At 36.5% G+C, this 17510-nt stretch overlaps 1 protein-coding gene across 2 annotated transcripts in view; it reads right to left on the bottom strand.

Moving 5' to 3' along the window:
• Window positions 1-1157: 1157 nt before the first annotated feature.
• KIF20B (kinesin family member 20B) overlaps window positions 1158-17510 on the bottom strand; it is a 30618-nt gene continuing 14265 nt past the window's right edge. For both annotated transcript variants that reach the window (XM_058810309.1, XM_058810308.1), the window contains exons 19-33: window positions 16624-16789; window positions 12410-13607; window positions 11416-11554; window positions 11015-11137; window positions 10497-10557; window positions 9743-9868; window positions 9346-9482; window positions 8226-8381; window positions 7162-7338; window positions 6444-6608; window positions 5568-5771; window positions 5121-5198; window positions 4233-4380; window positions 2724-2866; window positions 1158-1394 (exon numbers count right to left, since the gene is read on the bottom strand). In XM_058810309.1, coding sequence (XP_058666292.1) covers window positions 1317-1394; window positions 2724-2866; window positions 4233-4380; window positions 5121-5198; window positions 5568-5771; window positions 6444-6608; window positions 7162-7338; window positions 8226-8381; window positions 9346-9482; window positions 9743-9868; window positions 10497-10557; window positions 11015-11137; window positions 11416-11554; window positions 12410-13607; window positions 16624-16789 — 3099 coding nt within the window. In that variant the 3' untranslated portion in view covers window positions 1158-1316. The remainder of the gene's footprint in view (window positions 1395-2723; window positions 2867-4232; window positions 4381-5120; window positions 5199-5567; window positions 5772-6443; window positions 6609-7161; window positions 7339-8225; window positions 8382-9345; window positions 9483-9742; window positions 9869-10496; window positions 10558-11014; window positions 11138-11415; window positions 11555-12409; window positions 13608-16623; window positions 16790-17510) is intronic.

The following is a 17510-nucleotide window of genomic DNA, read 5'->3' as shown; positions in this document are numbered from 1 at the left end:
ATGCAGCACACACTTTTCACAGTGGAATAAGACATTGATGCACCCTCTTACAGTATTCAGACTTCTGAAATCTGTTTCTCACAAAGATCAAACAGTGTTATATTGTAACTCTTATACGTGGAACAGGTTAAAAAAAACCCTCCAGAATAGGTAATTTCAAATGCATCTACTTCTATAAATTCCTTGGTTTGGTACTTGTGTAGTAGCTGCCTGTCTCTCCTAGGAATGATTGATTCTGTGATCCCTCTTGAGATCAGTACTAGCTTCCACATTGGCATCTGCATGCAGAAGTATCTGATTAACACCAAGCAGTTAAACTTCATGAGGTATTTAAATACAAATTTATAACTTCTCTTTTCCTTCACCAATTTTTTTCCCTTGGAACACAAACCTCGATATCACAAGTCTACAAGCAAAGAAAAACTAATTTGTATAGCAACTGTAATTTTCTTTTCTTCATAAAATAAAACTGTATTCTATTTGCTGCTGCTTTTAGGGCTCCCGTCAGGCACTCTCAAGTAACTCCCTCACGCCAGCGGCTGCCCGGGGTCAGAGCCGGCCCCGCTGCCCGTGCGCGGTGTCCCGGCGCCACCTCCCGGGCACCGAGCCCGCGGCCCCGCTGCCCACAGCGCTTCAGTGCTTCCCCTCCCGCAGCACCAGCCAGGCGACAACCCTGCTCAAATACTCGCATTATCTATGGAAAGCTGTCCCATCACTGAACGATCATCCCAAAAATATTCTGCTCCCTCTTTCACACTTTAACTCAAGAAAGTCACCTCCTCTCTGATCAAATGGTGCCACTGTTCCTCCTTGTTTTCTTTAGCTTGACCTCTATGAAGTAGTGTCTTCACATTTTCCTTCCAGAAGCTTTCACTTTGTAACTAGAGTAGCATAAGGATGAATAAAAAAAAAATTTCACCAAAAAGGAGCTGAAGTTGAGGCAAGCAAGTTTTTCAATATTTTAGAAGAATTTAAGGCTATACAAATATCAATGTGTACTCATTTCTTTCCCCTCAAAGTCAAGGTAGATAGGCTGCCTTAAAAAAAAGCAATTTACACCATTCCACACAGGCACAGCTCTGACTGCATTATGAGTAAGTTATGAACACTTCCAAAGATGCTGTTTCAAGCAAACAAAAATTTTACACACAAGGTTTTTTGTACTTCATCATTTTAATGGAGTCAGAACAATTCTATACAACTATATACAGATTTTGAAGCATGACTAAATATCTATTGCTTCCTACACAGGACAAGCTGGAATAATACAATGGGAACAGGCCCTAGCTAAGAAATATAAACACACTTTTGCAAGGTTATTTTGCTATTCTTGATCGCAGCCGTCGCTTGATGATTAGATGATCACTTTCCTTCTCTTTCTGTTCTACAAGGATCTGAAAAAGATGGATTAAAGGATTGTTATTCAGCATTCTTCAGAGACAAATGACATTCACCTTCTAGACTTGTGAGCCCAACAGAATAGTTTTTCCCAGAATTTGTTTCCAGAGTTTTGCCTGAGTCACTCTGTTGAAATTTACCCATTCAGTGAGAGGGTGTTCAGTCAGCAGAACAGGCTGGCCAGGGAAGTGGTGTAAACACCATTCCTGGAAGTGTTCAAAAATTGTGTAGATGTAGCCCTTGAGAATATGGTTTTGTGGAGTTAACCCAGTGGTGCTGGGTTAATATTCATTTTCTGATACAGGAAGTGTCCAGAAAGCTAAAACTTTAAACTTAAATGTCTCTAGCTTTCTCTGACTTCCCCAGGATTCAGTCTTGCACCTTTTATTTCAATTCCAAGCTTCTTAGCTCATTTTGCTCAGCACTTCTTCCTCCTATGGACAGCATTGTGGGTTCTGCTGCATCCATTAATACAATTTACAGAAAAATCAACGGGCAATTGCTTACCATAGCATAGGGAAGAAAGGAAGGAACAGAATGAAGAGATGTACTTCCAGCAGAGAGAAGAATGCTCAGCACTACAGTTACTGTATAAACCATAAAGTTGGATTTCTGAAACAACACATCAAACTCTGGCCTTCAAGACTCAGACTGGTTTAGAGCCACAAAATTAAAACACATCCAGAAGGCTATTTAGACTGTGCTTTGAAAAGCATGGATGTATCCACATGCTATGCCCAAATATCACCTGGGCATAAATGGAATTGAAAAATATCTTTGGTGCTCACCTGTGAAGTTATTTGTACATGCAGACCTTTATTGTGTTTCAATCATGTCATTCCAAATCTGTGGATGCCTTCCTAGTCCCTATTTCTGTTCTCCCTCTATGCTACTTATTTATATATTAAAAAAAAAATATATACAAATATATATATATATATATTTTATTACACACTTAGATGAACTGCAACTACTGGAAAAACAATTTAAGACTTCACTGCTGTAGCAGAGAAAAAGTAATCCTGCACATACTACAAGGTATCTGTGAATTCAGATGTGAAGGTATCTCTATCATTGCTGTATCACCTACACAGTCAGTCAGCAGTCAAAGACAGGTGAGAAAACAGAAAAAAAATTAGTAAAACAGCAGACAGAAAAGACCAAAAGGAATGGTTAGGTACAAAAAATATCTAGGTTGGTATTTTCAAACATCTTCTGCAACTTGATTAGCCCTTCAGATTTGTCTTTTTCTCCTAATAGTTAGTTTTAATTTAAGATTACAGAAAAACACTACAGTGAGGAAAATAGGAATCTTAATCACTTACTGAAGAACTAGGGATATCCAGAGGGCAAGAAATGTCAGTTGTATACAGCTTTCTCTTAGCTCGTTTTGGCTTGAGCTCATTTTCTTTGACATTTTCTTGTTCTGCAGACTTGGGAGAGCTTATTGTCTCAATAAGCTTCTTTGCTAGAAGACAAATTTTATCATAAATACATGTCATGGTTTTGTGAGCCTCAAAATTAATGAATAATGTAGGCTTTATTAAAACAGTTTAAAAATTAAACCAGTGTACACCAAAGTTCAAGTATAAAAATTCAGAACTGGTATTTGACTACCAGTTTTCTGTAGCTGGAAGCCATTTTCTGTAGTTTCAGGTGCAAAAGCTTAAAGGACACATATAAATAGCACATTAAAAATCAATTAGGATTCATACCTCACTTAAAGACTACTAAGTTGAACAACAGGCTTAACTTTTGTGCTGACACAAGCACAGTGTACAGTCAATTTCTTCTATACCTTTTTACAGTTTAATCAAACAAGTACTAGCTCTATAAAGAGAGGAGTATATGTACTAGAAAAAAAGAGAAAAATAAGAAATATGCAATACTGTTATAAAAAGAGGGAAACCATACAGAACACAATAATAAAGTTTACAAAACAGAACTCATTTACTCAAATTGAGTATTCAAATTAAAAATGAAATTTTTAGTAGTCTGAGTTTGGTTTCCATTTATAATAATACATACTGTGTTCCTGGAACCAATATGACAAACAGAAATTTTAAAAAATTTCACACAGTTATTATCCAGACTGTATTATGTCAGATGATTTAAGATGTACTCTGTAGCAGGACAAGCTTTCACATTGGTACAGGAGTTTATTTTAACTGTCCACATTAAAAAAAATTACCAACTTTGTTTCAAATAAATAATAGTGTATTTTAAAATTAAACACTGGTGATTCCTTGTGGCCCCTGTTACTTTTAATTTCTTTTACAAGCACTCTTTTACTCAGAGATTATTCTTACTGTAGGAAAGAATAAAAACATGCCCTTCAACAGAAAGTCCAAGCCATTTATCTTCCCAAGGCTATACCTAAACTTAACAAAATCCATTAATTGCTCTATATTCAGTTTAATGAAACCTTCCAAATATTTTCATGAGTCAATGGCTTTCAGATTTCATTAAATTAACATACATCAAAAAACATTAATAAAGTTTTCACAGCAACAAGAGACTGCTTCTAGAGGTAAGATTTGGAGTTTGGATTCAGTCCTTGATTTTTTCACAGCAGCTGGGCAAGTTTCTAAAACTGCCTTTACATGTAAATAAGTGAAGAGCAACTCCAACATTTTGGGCCCAAAAGTTATCATTGATTTCATGATAAATATGCACATATTTCACACTGCATCTTTCATCCCACCTGGTTTATATTTCACACTTAACCTAAGTTTTAGAATTATGTGGTCCTCACAACCAAGACAATCTTTTCTTCTCTGCCATTCTACAGCAGCCAGAGAATAGGAAATAAGCCTTATTTATACTGTACAAACCTTTAGAGTGAATAATAGTAGGAGAGCTTTGGAAAAAATCACCAATTTTCTGTAGCGTCCCATCTTTCTTCCTAGATGACTTTTTTTTTAGAGTGGATTCTTGCCTTCTTAAGGAGTATTCTTTTCTAAGAGATTGTGCAGTAGACATCTGTACAGAAAGACAGGATCATTGTTTAAACTGAAAATTGCCTTAATCCTCAAGTTTCATTTCATTTTACTTCAATGTCATTTTCAAGCTGACACATTGAGCTTTGCTACTGACACCTTTGTTCAATTTAGTAATGATATCACTACAGCAAGTAATGTAGACAACCTCATTTTACACCCAGAAGAAAGAAAATCACCCAAGTTTCACAGAATACATTTAAGAGCATGAATCATACAGTAAACAGAGGAGTTTTCTTTTTTCAAAGGCAGATTAAAACTTGTATTTTACTTGACAGCTAATTATAATTCTATTGTATTAATTAGAAATAAAAGAATCTGATGGGGCAAATAAAAGTCTCACCTTCTGAACCTGCCCAGATTACTACTATGGCCTAAAAGAATCTTTTTATAGTTGCCATATATGTGGAAAAACTTTAGTTTTACTTCAAAGGCATTGCCTATAACATCACACTCAAACAAGCTCAAACTAGTCTTTTTAACTATTCAATATACAACATCCTTCCCCTTTGAATCACTGCACACTGCAGCTGGGACACTACACACTCTTGGCAAATACAGACCCTTTGCTTATAGGGTTTAGTAGAAAGACACCATAAACATTGAAGAATCCTGCTGAAATACATGGATAAGAATAAGATACTTTGGCAAAATATTTGCCCTTCACAAGCCTATCTTTACAAAAAAGGCTAAACTGACTTCAAAAATGGAACAAAATCATACCATTTTTTTGTTGCTTGTAGAAGGTGAGTCAGCCATAGCAGGTTTTGCATTTCTCTTGTTCTCACTCTTCACAAAATCCTAAAGAAAATTAGAAGAAATTATAATTGATACCAATGACCACCTAAACCAAAATAAACTATTTACAGAACTGATCTGCAATCCCACAGATCAGAGCTGGAGACAGCAAGAAATGGCACTATCCAGGAGAGAGAAATGCAAAAAGGTAAAGAGAAAGTGCAAATCAGGCACAAGGAGACAGAGTCTGGATCAGCTGAAGTCTGTGACCTTATTCAACACAGGCCAGAGATCCAGCACTTGGGAGACATGGGGTTTAAATAATACCCTATGTATATCCCTGGGATCTCAGCAGAAAATGAGAAGTTAGAGTTTTAATAAATGATCACAGTAAGCTGCACAACAGATTTAGTCAGTTGATTGAGTTCACACCTCATTCATCTCTACACTCTTCCTTTTCCTTCTTGGCTTGAGCATTTTCACTGTAACTGGTGAGGGGCTGCCCTGGTGCTTCACCTCCATCTTATGGGGTTGCAGAGGTGTGAACTGGATTTCCATCTCTGGTTCTGGGAACCGACTCGATTTTCCATCCTCTGTGGACACTTCAGTAGAATCAAGGACAATTTCAGAATGGTCCTGCAGGTATGTGGAAAATGGATGAAAACAAGATTTTAACTAATTATGAGTTAAATACTATATAATACATAGCACCCCCCCACACCTCCCAGTGGATTGCAAAGTAGGTGTTCTATTTCCCAGTTGTTAGCTTTCAGAACAATTACAACAGAAGTGAAGAAATCAACTACAGCAGAGTTGAAGCCTTATTATCTAAAGCCTTTTTTATTAAATTTTAACTTTTTTTGTATCTATGATCACAGAATTTTCCTTAGCCTGATACTTTGTTTCAAAGTATTTTTTCCTTAAGGACAGAAGCCCTTAGTGATTGTCTCCATCTCAACTCTGCTGCTCCTTAGGAACTAGGCAGTAATAAAACAGCAGCTTTTGTGAGAATAGGATAATATTTCTGTAGCTGATCTTTAAGGAGCTTTCTTTCCCTTCTAGAGAATTCCAGCTGTTCCTTCTTACATTGGTTCATCCTGAAGGTGAAACCTTCCCCTTAAAGAAAATGATCAAAGCTCATGGAAAGCCAGAAGGTAGTTCTCCAACAGGCTCTGCTGGGATTCTGAGAGAGAATCCCACCCAGAATCCCAGCAGCACTGCATTCCCAGGAATTTTCAGAACTATATACAGAAATATATACTGAAAAAAACAACAGAATTATTAACATATCATTAATAATAAACAGACCTCTTTGTTTACAGACTGATCAATTTTATCTTGTCCTTCTTCAAGTAAAGGTATTTCTGCCAAAGACTGAGGATTTTCATGGTTAATCTGCTGTTTCATTTCCTTTATAAAGTCATCTTTCTCTGCCAGCTGTTTTTTTAGATCTTCTATGTCAGTTTCCTTATCCTAATAAACATAGCAAAAATTGCCACAAATTTCAGGACTGTCAAGAGAAAGTAATATCACGAGCATCTAATGATTACTTGGTCATGACAGTTTTATAACTGCAGGCTAAACCAGTCAGGTATCCAACACACAGCCAATAATTTAATGCCTATATGTAAAGTGAAAAAAAGCCTTGTAAGAGTCTAAGGAAACATAACAAAACTTGCAATTTTACTATGCTTTTTTAGAATTCTAAGTTTACCGCCCATTTGCTCATGAAGCTCTTGGTGCCGTGAAAAAGACAACAAATGGGAGAATTACAGATATCCAGTCCAAATTCACAAGAGTGTTTACTTGAACTACTAAATACTTTCAAACTCCAATTACCATTACAAATTCAGTTGCAAACAAACGTAAAGCTTTTCTTTTTAAATTAGCTGCAAATGGTTTCAATATGATAGTGTTTAAGAACAAAAAATAGAGCCAAAATGCAAAGAGCAACTATAATATTTTGCAGAATCAATGGGTAACAAAAAACTCTCAAAAATCCACACAGCAAAAAGAGAAAACTGACCTTTTCTGAAGCCATTAATGCAGCCTGTTTCAGCCTTTCTATTTCTTTATCTTTTTCTATGGTGCTAGAAGCCAAAGTCTTGAGCTGTACTTCCAAAGCTTCTACTAGCTCATCTCTTTCCTCACGCCACTTTTGAAGATTGCTGTCCTTCTCTACAAGCTGTGCAGCAAGTCTTTCCTAAACATTAAAAAAGGTAGCTTAGAATAGAACACCACTTCTACACAGTATCTGAACTCTTCTGCTGGTTTTGTTTTGCACAGTTACTACTATTTTATAGCTTTAGTAAATTTAAGAGACTATGCGGATCTTCTAAAGCTCACACAGAACTAGTTTCAGTACAAATATGGAAAAGTAAGCCGTGTTTTAACTAGAAAATCTGTATTTTTACTCCTTGTGAGAGGATTTTCTTTTTGAAAACCACAGCTCCTGTTTGCTCACTTGAAGATTTTATAAATTACAATTATCAGACAAGAAAAGTGACAGATAAAGTAAAATTACTTGTAAACTCCTAACATCCTCCTGTACTGATTGCAGGTCCACAAAGGCATTGCTAACTACTTCTAGATGCAAATGTAGTTTTTGATTGCAGAAGTTCATATAATAATTTCAACTCATTAAAAATTTGCAACCTTGCTGCAGTCCAGTGAACAAGGTGCCTTAGTCAGTAACTATCGGTCTCACCAGTGCTAGCACATACTACCACAGCACACTGACTAAGTGTTTTCCAAAGTAAGCTTTCTAAGCTTTTAAGGAGCCATTCATTTAAGTGTGGGTTATTTATTGGTGTTTTACACATAGTATGAATTTTGAAGACTTCATAACGTGATGGAATGGGAAGGAACAGGCATGTTAATTTCCATTATGTGTTAAGATTTTTCATTTTATGCGCCTCCTAGTCTTCCTTTTTCATATTTAGAACATCTCATCCAGGTTTTGTCATGTGAGAAAGTAAGGGAACAGACAAAGGCCAGCTACTCTCAAGTGCCCCCACTGTTCAACACTTGCCAAGTCATTTACTCTGCACAAAAGACACTACAGGACACTGCTGAGACAAAGTCACTTACAATTTCTGCTTGTTGCTTCACATGATGCTCTCTATCCTCCACAAACTTTCTCATTTCCCTATTGCGATGGTTCTCAGCTTCTTTTACTTGATTTATGAGTCCCATTTTTTCTTCAAGCCACTTCTTCCGATCAGTTTGATACTTTGCTTCATTTTCCTAATTTAATGAAACCAGAAATAAAACCATAAGTAGATAGAAAAAAAAAAAAAAAAGACTTAAAATTCAGAATTCCATTCAATGGATTAATTTCAAAAACATAACAGATACAGCAGCACAGATTTACTCTAGCATACTCCCAGGTACACGTAGTATACTCAGTGTATAATACTTGCTCTTCTGTATTGCAAAAAATTATCAATTTTCAGCATTTCTTATTCAGACTAACACACCTTCATGGAATAGAATGTTTTTCCTCAAAGCATTTTGGGTCAATCACAGACACATATGTCAAAAGTAATGGTAAACAGACACTTCTACCCTACAAATCCCCAAGCTTTTATGCTGCCTGAAAGGACATGCTAGAAAACTAATCTCTGCTTCAAGACTGAAAGGGAAACAATGCAGGACAGTTTGAATGGTAGGCAGAGACAGCATCTACCTACGAATGTCACCTCAATCCACAGCAACTTCGTCTCCTTTTCTATCACAATCAAACCTCTTGTCAGACATTTTACCACATAAGACAGGAAGCACCCGAAAAGTTGCTTAGAAAATAAGTCTCCTTTCTAATCCAAGGAGAGTTAGAGGAAAGGCCTCAGCCTTACAGGAAGGGCTTACAGGCCATGCAGCCAGCACAAAATCTTGAGAGAGTTTGATTTAGCAACTGACAGGAGAGATCCCTGGAACTGATATCAGGAGTTGGATTAAGACAGCTGTAAGGGGAAAGCAGCTACAGAAGCCCTGTGCACAGCAGCAGCACAACACAGGGCAGGGTGCACTCCGTGGGGCATCAGTGATGCTGTATGGCAAAGATGCTTCCAAGGAGGTTTCCTTTACCAGTGTAATCACTTGCCATATCATGCCCTGGCCTCTTGAAGACAGTGACACCAAAGAAACTTAGACTCCTTAAATGGGTGTTATGGCCTTAGGTTTAAGTATGAATTATATCATTATGTTTTACCTCCAGTTCTTTTTGGAGCTTTGTGAATTCCTCATCTTCATTTATGGTTTTCTCCTCATTTTTGCTCATCTTTTGCTGCCAGTCACTATTGCACTGGTTATTCAGCTCTCTATATTTCTGCTTCCAGGCTTCCAGTTCTAGGAAGAACGCAAAATGAGTTTACATAATGTATTATTTTAAACATGTATTTGAACATGTTTCCATCCTTTTACTAAAGTTGCTTGGATTTATCAGCTATGACTACAGACAACAGAAGCCTTTTAGGAAATTACTGTTTGTTATGGAAAAAGTAACACCTAAATAGCAATTGCTAAGTAAAACCAGAAATGTAAAGCAGCTATCACAGTACACATTCAAAGCCATTTTCCTTCCCCGTTCCCTTCCATGGAGAAATTACCCAAAACCAATCTGTTGGTCTCTTCTAATTTGGCTTCAAGCACTTTATCTTGTTCAGTCTGAGTCTGTTCTTGTTCTTCCAATGTCATCCGCATATCTTCAATTATTTTTTCCTTTGCACACAGATCTGAAAATATGAAAATTAATTTACAGATGAGCCTCCTCCTAGTTCCCACCATTCTCCCAAACTGGCTCAGTTACAAGTCATTTCTCCAACTCCCTGAGATCAAAAGCTCTATTACAAGGAAATAGAACATCTATACAGAACTTTCCAGATCCCAAATTCTTAAGTGATTCTATTCTCACCAGTTTAACTTAGGTGTGTGTTTTGGTGTTAAAACACTAAAACATGGCTTGTATGGCTATGAGAAACTAACTACTGTTCAACCCCTAAATATTTATCAAATCTGCAGAAACTTTGTGCTACCATACACATTAGTGTGCCAGTTCATGCTTTTGCTAAAATGGACAACTAGAATAAAACCAAATAAATCCCAGCATTGACTAAATGAACACTAAGATTTTCTCTGCTTACGTTTCTTAATCTGAGACTGTTTATTTCCTGACAAATATATCTAGTAACAATTCAAAGAATATTATTTTCTGACTCTGAGATTTTAACATCCAAGTTGGAGTGCCTCTGCTCTAAAATACAAATACATAAGACTTTTCAAATTTGTTATTGACATGATCACTCATTATGTTGTCATTGCACATAGAACTAAAATTGTTCCAATTTTTTGTGTGTTTCTGACCTTTATGTGTTTTCTCATACTGTCTGGAGATTTCTTCCAGCTTTTCTTTGTCCAACTGCTCCTGAATATCACATTGAAAGCAAATTATAGAAATTAGAACACGCTGAAAGAAACAAATACATATGCTAGAAATTAATAGCTTTTCATTTTGAATTTAATACGTAATAAATAAGGCATTTAAGACAAATAGTGGCAATGAATAAGTCCTTCATATAAATTAGGACTCCAACTGTTTAAAAATAAAGACATTAGTACTAACATACCTAAGTGTCACTAATCAGACACTCTGCAGGTATTAACTATTTATTTACTAGACCAATTGTCAAATTGTTTTAAATAAGTCCTGCATAAGAATTTCTTTAAACATTTTTCATTCACCTGTTAGAACTTATTTCAGCTGGCTACTCCTATTTTTACCCCACCTTTTGCAAGCTTTCTCCAGCTGCTTTGAAAACTTGTCTCATTAGTAGAGGAGTTTAAAAAAATTAAGAGCAAGTAAAATTTTATTCTAAAAATACCTTTTTAAGTTGCAAGATTGTGCGCTGTTTGAACTCTAATTCGTCACTAAACTGCCTTTTAATTTTCTCAAGTTCATCAACTTGTTTCCTCAAGGATTTCTCCTGAGTTTGCATTGCACACACCTGCAACAAGAGAGAAAGCAAGAATTACATTTCTTTATAAGCCCTTTACAAACTCTGTAAGTTATCTAGATAATTAACTACTTAAATTGAATTTTTGCAAGCATCTTCATTAAATTTCAGGGGCTGGTAGTGCACAAGGGAAGATACTTGAAATGTATCATTTAAAATAGCCTTTTTATGAATCGCTTTTAACATCCATAGATTGAGGTTTGTGAAAACAGGTTTTAATAACACAAGCCCAAACTTGCAGAAGAAACATTTTGCCTATGGTTACTAACCTCTTTTTGTACTTGCTGAATTTGTTTCTTGGCATCAGAAAACTTCTCTTTCAAATCTGTGTATTCTTCCTCTTTCCTCTGCAAATCTTTTTTCAAACTTTGTACAAGGGCAGAGCTTTCAGAAAGATCTTCACGCAGCCTTGGGTTAGAAATCAAGAGACATAAATAACATTAGTCTTACACGTTAGCTCAGGCTCTTTGCTGGTTTTATTAGCAAATAGAATCTCAGCTCTATCAGATCAATAACAAGCTTTAGAATTTTACATTTGATTTCAATGTCTTACTGTATGAGCCTGAAGTAACAAACTGCTCAGATTCACTTCTGAATACTCAATTTTTAAAAATATTATCTTTTTAAGCACAGTAGAGGCGTCACTTTTATCATTAGGTGACCTTATAAATTAGAAAAGCCCCAGGTTAAAAGCAAGTAAGTTTAAAGTTGATAATTACATTCCAGTGCTTGTAAGTATAAAAATGAATAAAAAGTGGAAAGAAACCCAATAACACTGCCATAAATCCTGCCATCACAAGTCCTGCAAAGTAAATAAGTTTAATGGCTTAATTTAAAGTGATCAAATTTTTTCAAGGAGTTTCCAGTAGCACATTTCAGACTTTTAAACTAACTAAAGGAAGGTTTTTATACAATTACAGGATAATATTGCACTGTGTAATTTCTTTCAGAAAGTGTCTGCAACAAATTTATTCTAAATCCCCAAATAATTAATTTTATTGTATGCTCCTATTTTCCTGTGCAATAGTTCCACATAATTTAGATATGTATTTTTGAAAGAATATACAAACACGTGAGGAAAACTTAGACTGCCGACTATGCAAATGCAAAATTCAAGCAGTGTATAGAAATTTCACAAAGAAGCATTTTGGTTAACAAGTTTATAACCATGCAAATGTGGTATGTCAAAGTGATGTTCACATAAGGAAGTTTTAACTTAATTTAATTCTTACAGGGTTAGGAATAATCTCATTATTTACTTACAGTTCTATAGACTGCATTTGCTCACACTCATTTTTCTCCTTTTCCTGAAGAACATGTTTCATGGTCTCCAGACTGCTCTTCAACTGCACAACTTCATCCTTCAAATTTGCTTCTCGATCACTGAGTTCTTTCAGTTTTTTGTCTACACGGGCACATTTCTCTTGCAGAGCTACTGTATTACTTTCTAGATTTAAAATAGTAGATTCTTTTTCTTTCAGTTCTTCTTCTAACTCTTTCATCCTGTCATCTTTAGTCCTAGAAGCCTCCAATAGGGATTTAAGATCTCTTATTTCTCCCTCATAGCTGGCAACTTGCTCCTGAAACTGTGAAATTAGTCTCTGATTTTCTGCAGCCTGTTTTTCAAAATCCTGGGTTTTCTTCTGGATTTGCTCTTGTAACTGATTCAGAAGATCTTCTTCCTTTACAGATTGATGCTCTTGATTTGTAATTTCATTTAATTTTATTTTTAGTTGATTATTGTAATTGTCACTATCATGAAGTCTCTTCTCTAAGTCTGCAACTTGCTGACGTAGTTGTTGGATCTGATGACTTTTTTGTGAGGAAGCCTTAATCATAATTTTGCATTGCTCCCAAATGCTTTCAATGCTGCAGTGAAAGGAGCTTTCCTGTCTCAGATCTGCTGTAGAAGCAGTTTGGATCTGCATGGATGGAGGACTCATTTGAACTGTCTCTGGTTCATCTTTTTTTGGGTCTAAGGAATCCTTCACATCAACTAAATCAATATCCACAGCATAAGATTCTGAGTGACATTTATACAATTCATCCACCTGGGACTGCATTGTTTTAATTTGTGACACTTTGTCAATTATATTTTGTTTAGCATCTGCTACTTCATTATTTAGCTGAATAATCTTTTCTTCTTGTTCCTTATTTATAGTTTTCTGTTTGTCCAACTCAGAAACAGTCTCCTGATATTCAGCTTGACATTGTTGAAGTTCTCCACTTAAGCCAGAAGCCTTTTCTTCAGAAGCAGAGAGTTTCAGGTGCAAGTTTGCTATCTGCTGATTTAACTCTTCTTTTTCAGTTTTTTCTCTTTGGCACTGTTCTTCAAGCACAGCTATCTGACCTTCCAAGGTTTCAATTCTTTGCTTTAGTGCTAGCATCTCCACGTAGGTCTCAGAATTATCAGTTCTCTTTTGATCAAGATAGTAGTTTTCCCAACTCTCTCTCTTATCTCCTAAAAACAAAACCAAAACAACATTAAGAACAAATAAATCCCTATACAGCTCAGGTAATTAAAACACACAAGTCACTAGCAATACCAAACTGTAATTGCTGTGTGGAAAATTAGCACCACCCGAAAGCCTCACTTTCATAGCATTTTAGAGTCTTCAAGTTGTTAGAACTTTCTGAGACATTTTATATGCACTAAATCCCTCTTGGCCTTCTAGGCATAATTTGCAGAAAGAGGTGTTCAGAAGACTTAAAAAAAAGTTTGCTAGAATTCTATTCCAGCCTTCTATTCTGCCCCACTAGCAGAAAAATCTAGCTAATTTCACTGGTATTTGCAACACCTATAAGCTAGGTAACATTCACAGAGATGACCAGTTTCTATCTCCACTGATTCAGCAATCCCTTAAATACAGCCAGCAATTAGCCATCCTCCATTTAGGGGACCTTTCTGAGAAGTTTCATGCATGCTCTATATCACCTTACTTTTAAAAAAAACTAAAAGACCAGTACAAGTTTTTGGTTTAGTGGTTTTTTTTTTTTTTTTTGCTTTGTGTCTGGAACCTTCCTCTCTTCTGTGTTCAACACATTTCTAAACTAGATAAAAGGATATATTAATGCCCACACCTAATATGTTACATGTAAAGTTCTCCAAGAAAGATTTACAACATGTCATTCCAACCCAAAACTTCCATGTTTTATTAACTTAAGACTCTTTCCCTGAATTAATGAGCCATTTTAACTAAAATAACACATATTTCATCACCTTCAAAACCAACTCCAGCTGCATTTCACACAATTGTTTTACAATCCAATTGTATTTCTGTAGTAACATGCATGCTATATTTCACTATTAAATTAAGCCTGACTATCTCCAAGGATTAGATTATCTCAACTATGTACTGCAGAGAGATACTATGGATTCTAATGAGTACTGTAACTACAGTAAGGTAGAGTTAGGCAGTCTCACACTGGACCACTAAGCACAGGGGTACTGCATGGGAACATCCTCTGAACAGAGCCAACAAGCTGTACAGTCAATTTGAGTCACTAACAAATGGCCATTCTGAAGCATTGGCAACAGTGTTGTGGTTTTTGAAAGTCAACAGGATGCTTTTCTCCTGCTTGTCCAGTTTTTCTATTATAAGATACATTAAGTGCTTCTGCTAGCTCAACCACAACAGCAGCCTTACTGTAGCATATAAGGTCATACCTTTAAATCCTACAAGATTAAAAATTTTGCATTTGGAAATGGTTTTTGCTGAAAGCCCAGTTGTGTAGTCCTAAGAAAAATACAACACATTCCTCTCCCTGGACAGTTTTGCAAGCTCACTAAAAGCAAGAGGTACTGAGGTATCTTAACACAGGGTTTGTTAAAGTCCCTGGTCTTGGTTTCAATTGACACTTGAAGTTTTACAAAACCAGAAATGCCCTACTGGATGTCACAGCCTCAGCTGACCTAGCCGAATAATTTCACCTCCTTTTGCTACTACTGGCAGGCCCAGCCACTTTCTACAGGCCTTTCTTGACACTGAAGAATTGAGACAATACAATCCTGCTGAAGTCTTTCAGTATCCATACGTGCACCTGTTGGCTGTTAGCTTATCTAGGCCTGCAATCTGAGAATTTGAATACCTATGCCTCTCCCATCTTCTGGGGCAGCAAACATCACAAATCCAATATTCTCTTCATGAAGTGCTTTGTTAATGGAATCATAGTAGATCTTAGTTCAAAGGGACCCTCAAGGATCATCAAGAGCAGGGTTGCTCTCCAGCCTCTCACTCCCTAATCTGTACTTACAGTCAGGGCTTGCTGCCCCAGGTGCAGAGTCAGAAATGTCTTTGTTAACTTCATGGGGTTGGTGATTGCCCAGCTCTGTAATTTGTCTAGATCTCTCTGCAGGGATTCCCACCCTTTCAACAGCTATCACTGGCAAACTTAAAGAGTTTTGTGTCCTGCATCAAAGTTATTTATGAAGATGTTGAAGAGAACTGGGCCCATTATGGAGCTCTGGGGAGCCCCACAGCAGGGCCTGAATGCCAGCCTAATGTTACCCCCTTTACAAGAACTCTTTGTACCATAAACTTAAAACTGATCTACCCCAGTGAATGCTGCCTTGTTCTTTAACTGCACAATGTAATGAATGATAGTTTAATATTCAGTTTATTCACTGTATCCTCATTTTTCTGTGATCATGTGAATTTGATAATTCTGTTTTAACAGAAATGAAAGGCCTCTCACCTTCCTTTTGCATATGCTTTCCATAGTTCTACAAGAAATTAAAGCTAAGCTGGGTCCTGAAGTCAAGTTAGAGGCAGAGAGCTCTTGCAAATACCATTTTGCACAAGTCCCATATAGCTCACTCTCACTTATTAATATTTTATTTACCTGATAATCTCACAGATAAAGCAAGAATAGCAAAAAGACTGAAAGTGCAAGCACGAGAGCTGTACACAATACACCATTTGTGGACTTCAGCTTTCCACTTGAATGGGAGCAAAACTAATTTTTCTCCTTTGCCAGCACCATCACCTTTGAGCAGAGCTGGTGTGTTCACAGCACACACACAGAACAAAATGTCAAGGCTCACAGCACATACTGTATGACTGAACAATCAGTAAGTCATTGACACCTTTGATGGTTGCTTAGGAAATTTTCAAACACTTGAGCAGGAGATGTTACTTTCTCAGAAGTCCAGCAACAGAAAATTTAGTACTACAACTGTTAAGCAATTGCCCAAGAACTACAGCTGGGTATGGAGGTACATACACAGATAAGAAAAAGCAACAGAAAGGAAAGTCTAAAAGCTAAAAGTTTATTTCAATCATTTAGGAGTAAATGATATAGGGCCAGTCCTCTGCAAAAGGGATTACATTTAGAGAACAGTTACTTCCTTTTACAGCGTAACAGAGCAGATCTCCTCAAAGCATAATGTTTACACTTCCCAGCTTTTTTCTTCTGTTCTGGAATAGTAACCAAGCTTTTTTTGAAGACCCCCTGTTGAGTGATGGAAGAAATTGTACCTTTCTTTGTAGGTGGTTCTTCTTCTGCAGTAGGCTTATTTTCCAAGCAACGTTTTCTTCCCACTTCCAACACAGTTTCCTCACAATCCTTGAAGTGGCTGCTTTCAATCACTTGGTTAGAGTTCTTTTCTGCTAATTTTCTCTTACTGGTAGTCAAAGTGTTCTCCTGTGTTAAAATATGATCAATTGCTTAAAAGTTGTACAAATTGAACACTTAAAAGGCTTAGTAGCTTTTTTTATACAAATATTTTTATAGAACCTTTATGGGTAAGGTGCATAGGGGTTATCAGAGGAAAAGTCACTGACAGATCAGTTAGTTAGACCAAGAGCTCCTGCAGCTTCAGATACTAAGAAACAATACTTTGCATTGTATAGGAATCAGAGCAAGAGACTAGACAACTACAAAATGCACAACTTGCATTAAAATGACTTAATTTACCATCCAAAAACTATTTCCAGTGTCAAAAGAGTTGATGAAACTTCCAATTTGTTAAAAGGGTACACAGTCAATTCAAATAAATTTATCACATTCTGATCAGTTGGTAGAGTTGAGAGCTTTAATAGCCTTCAGCAAAACAAAAATCATTTTTGTCATGACGTGTTTGATGCAACTTTAAAGCTTAGGCAGTTCTGCTATACATACTTCAGATATTTATTTGACTAAGAAAAAAGTTGGTTACTTTCAAGATGACAAGTGACAAGCCATGTGGTTGTCAAGGTCCAATTAGTCATCTATAAGTAGACAATAGACTATAGAGTTGAGGTTTGTGGTCATGTTAAAATCTCATGCCACACAATCTCCTGGAACCACTGGATAGTTAAAGCCTTGCTCTTGGAAGGAGCAGTAATGGTAAGCCATCACACTCCACTCACTCCTGCAGCATTCC

This window comes from Ammospiza caudacuta, chromosome 9, assembly GCF_027887145.1.
Source record: "Ammospiza caudacuta isolate bAmmCau1 chromosome 9, bAmmCau1.pri, whole genome shotgun sequence".
Taxonomy (NCBI): domain Eukaryota; kingdom Metazoa; phylum Chordata; class Aves; order Passeriformes; family Passerellidae; genus Ammospiza; species Ammospiza caudacuta.
The sequence above is the reverse complement of the archived record's forward strand: the minus strand, read 5'-3'. Positions and strand labels throughout refer to the sequence as shown.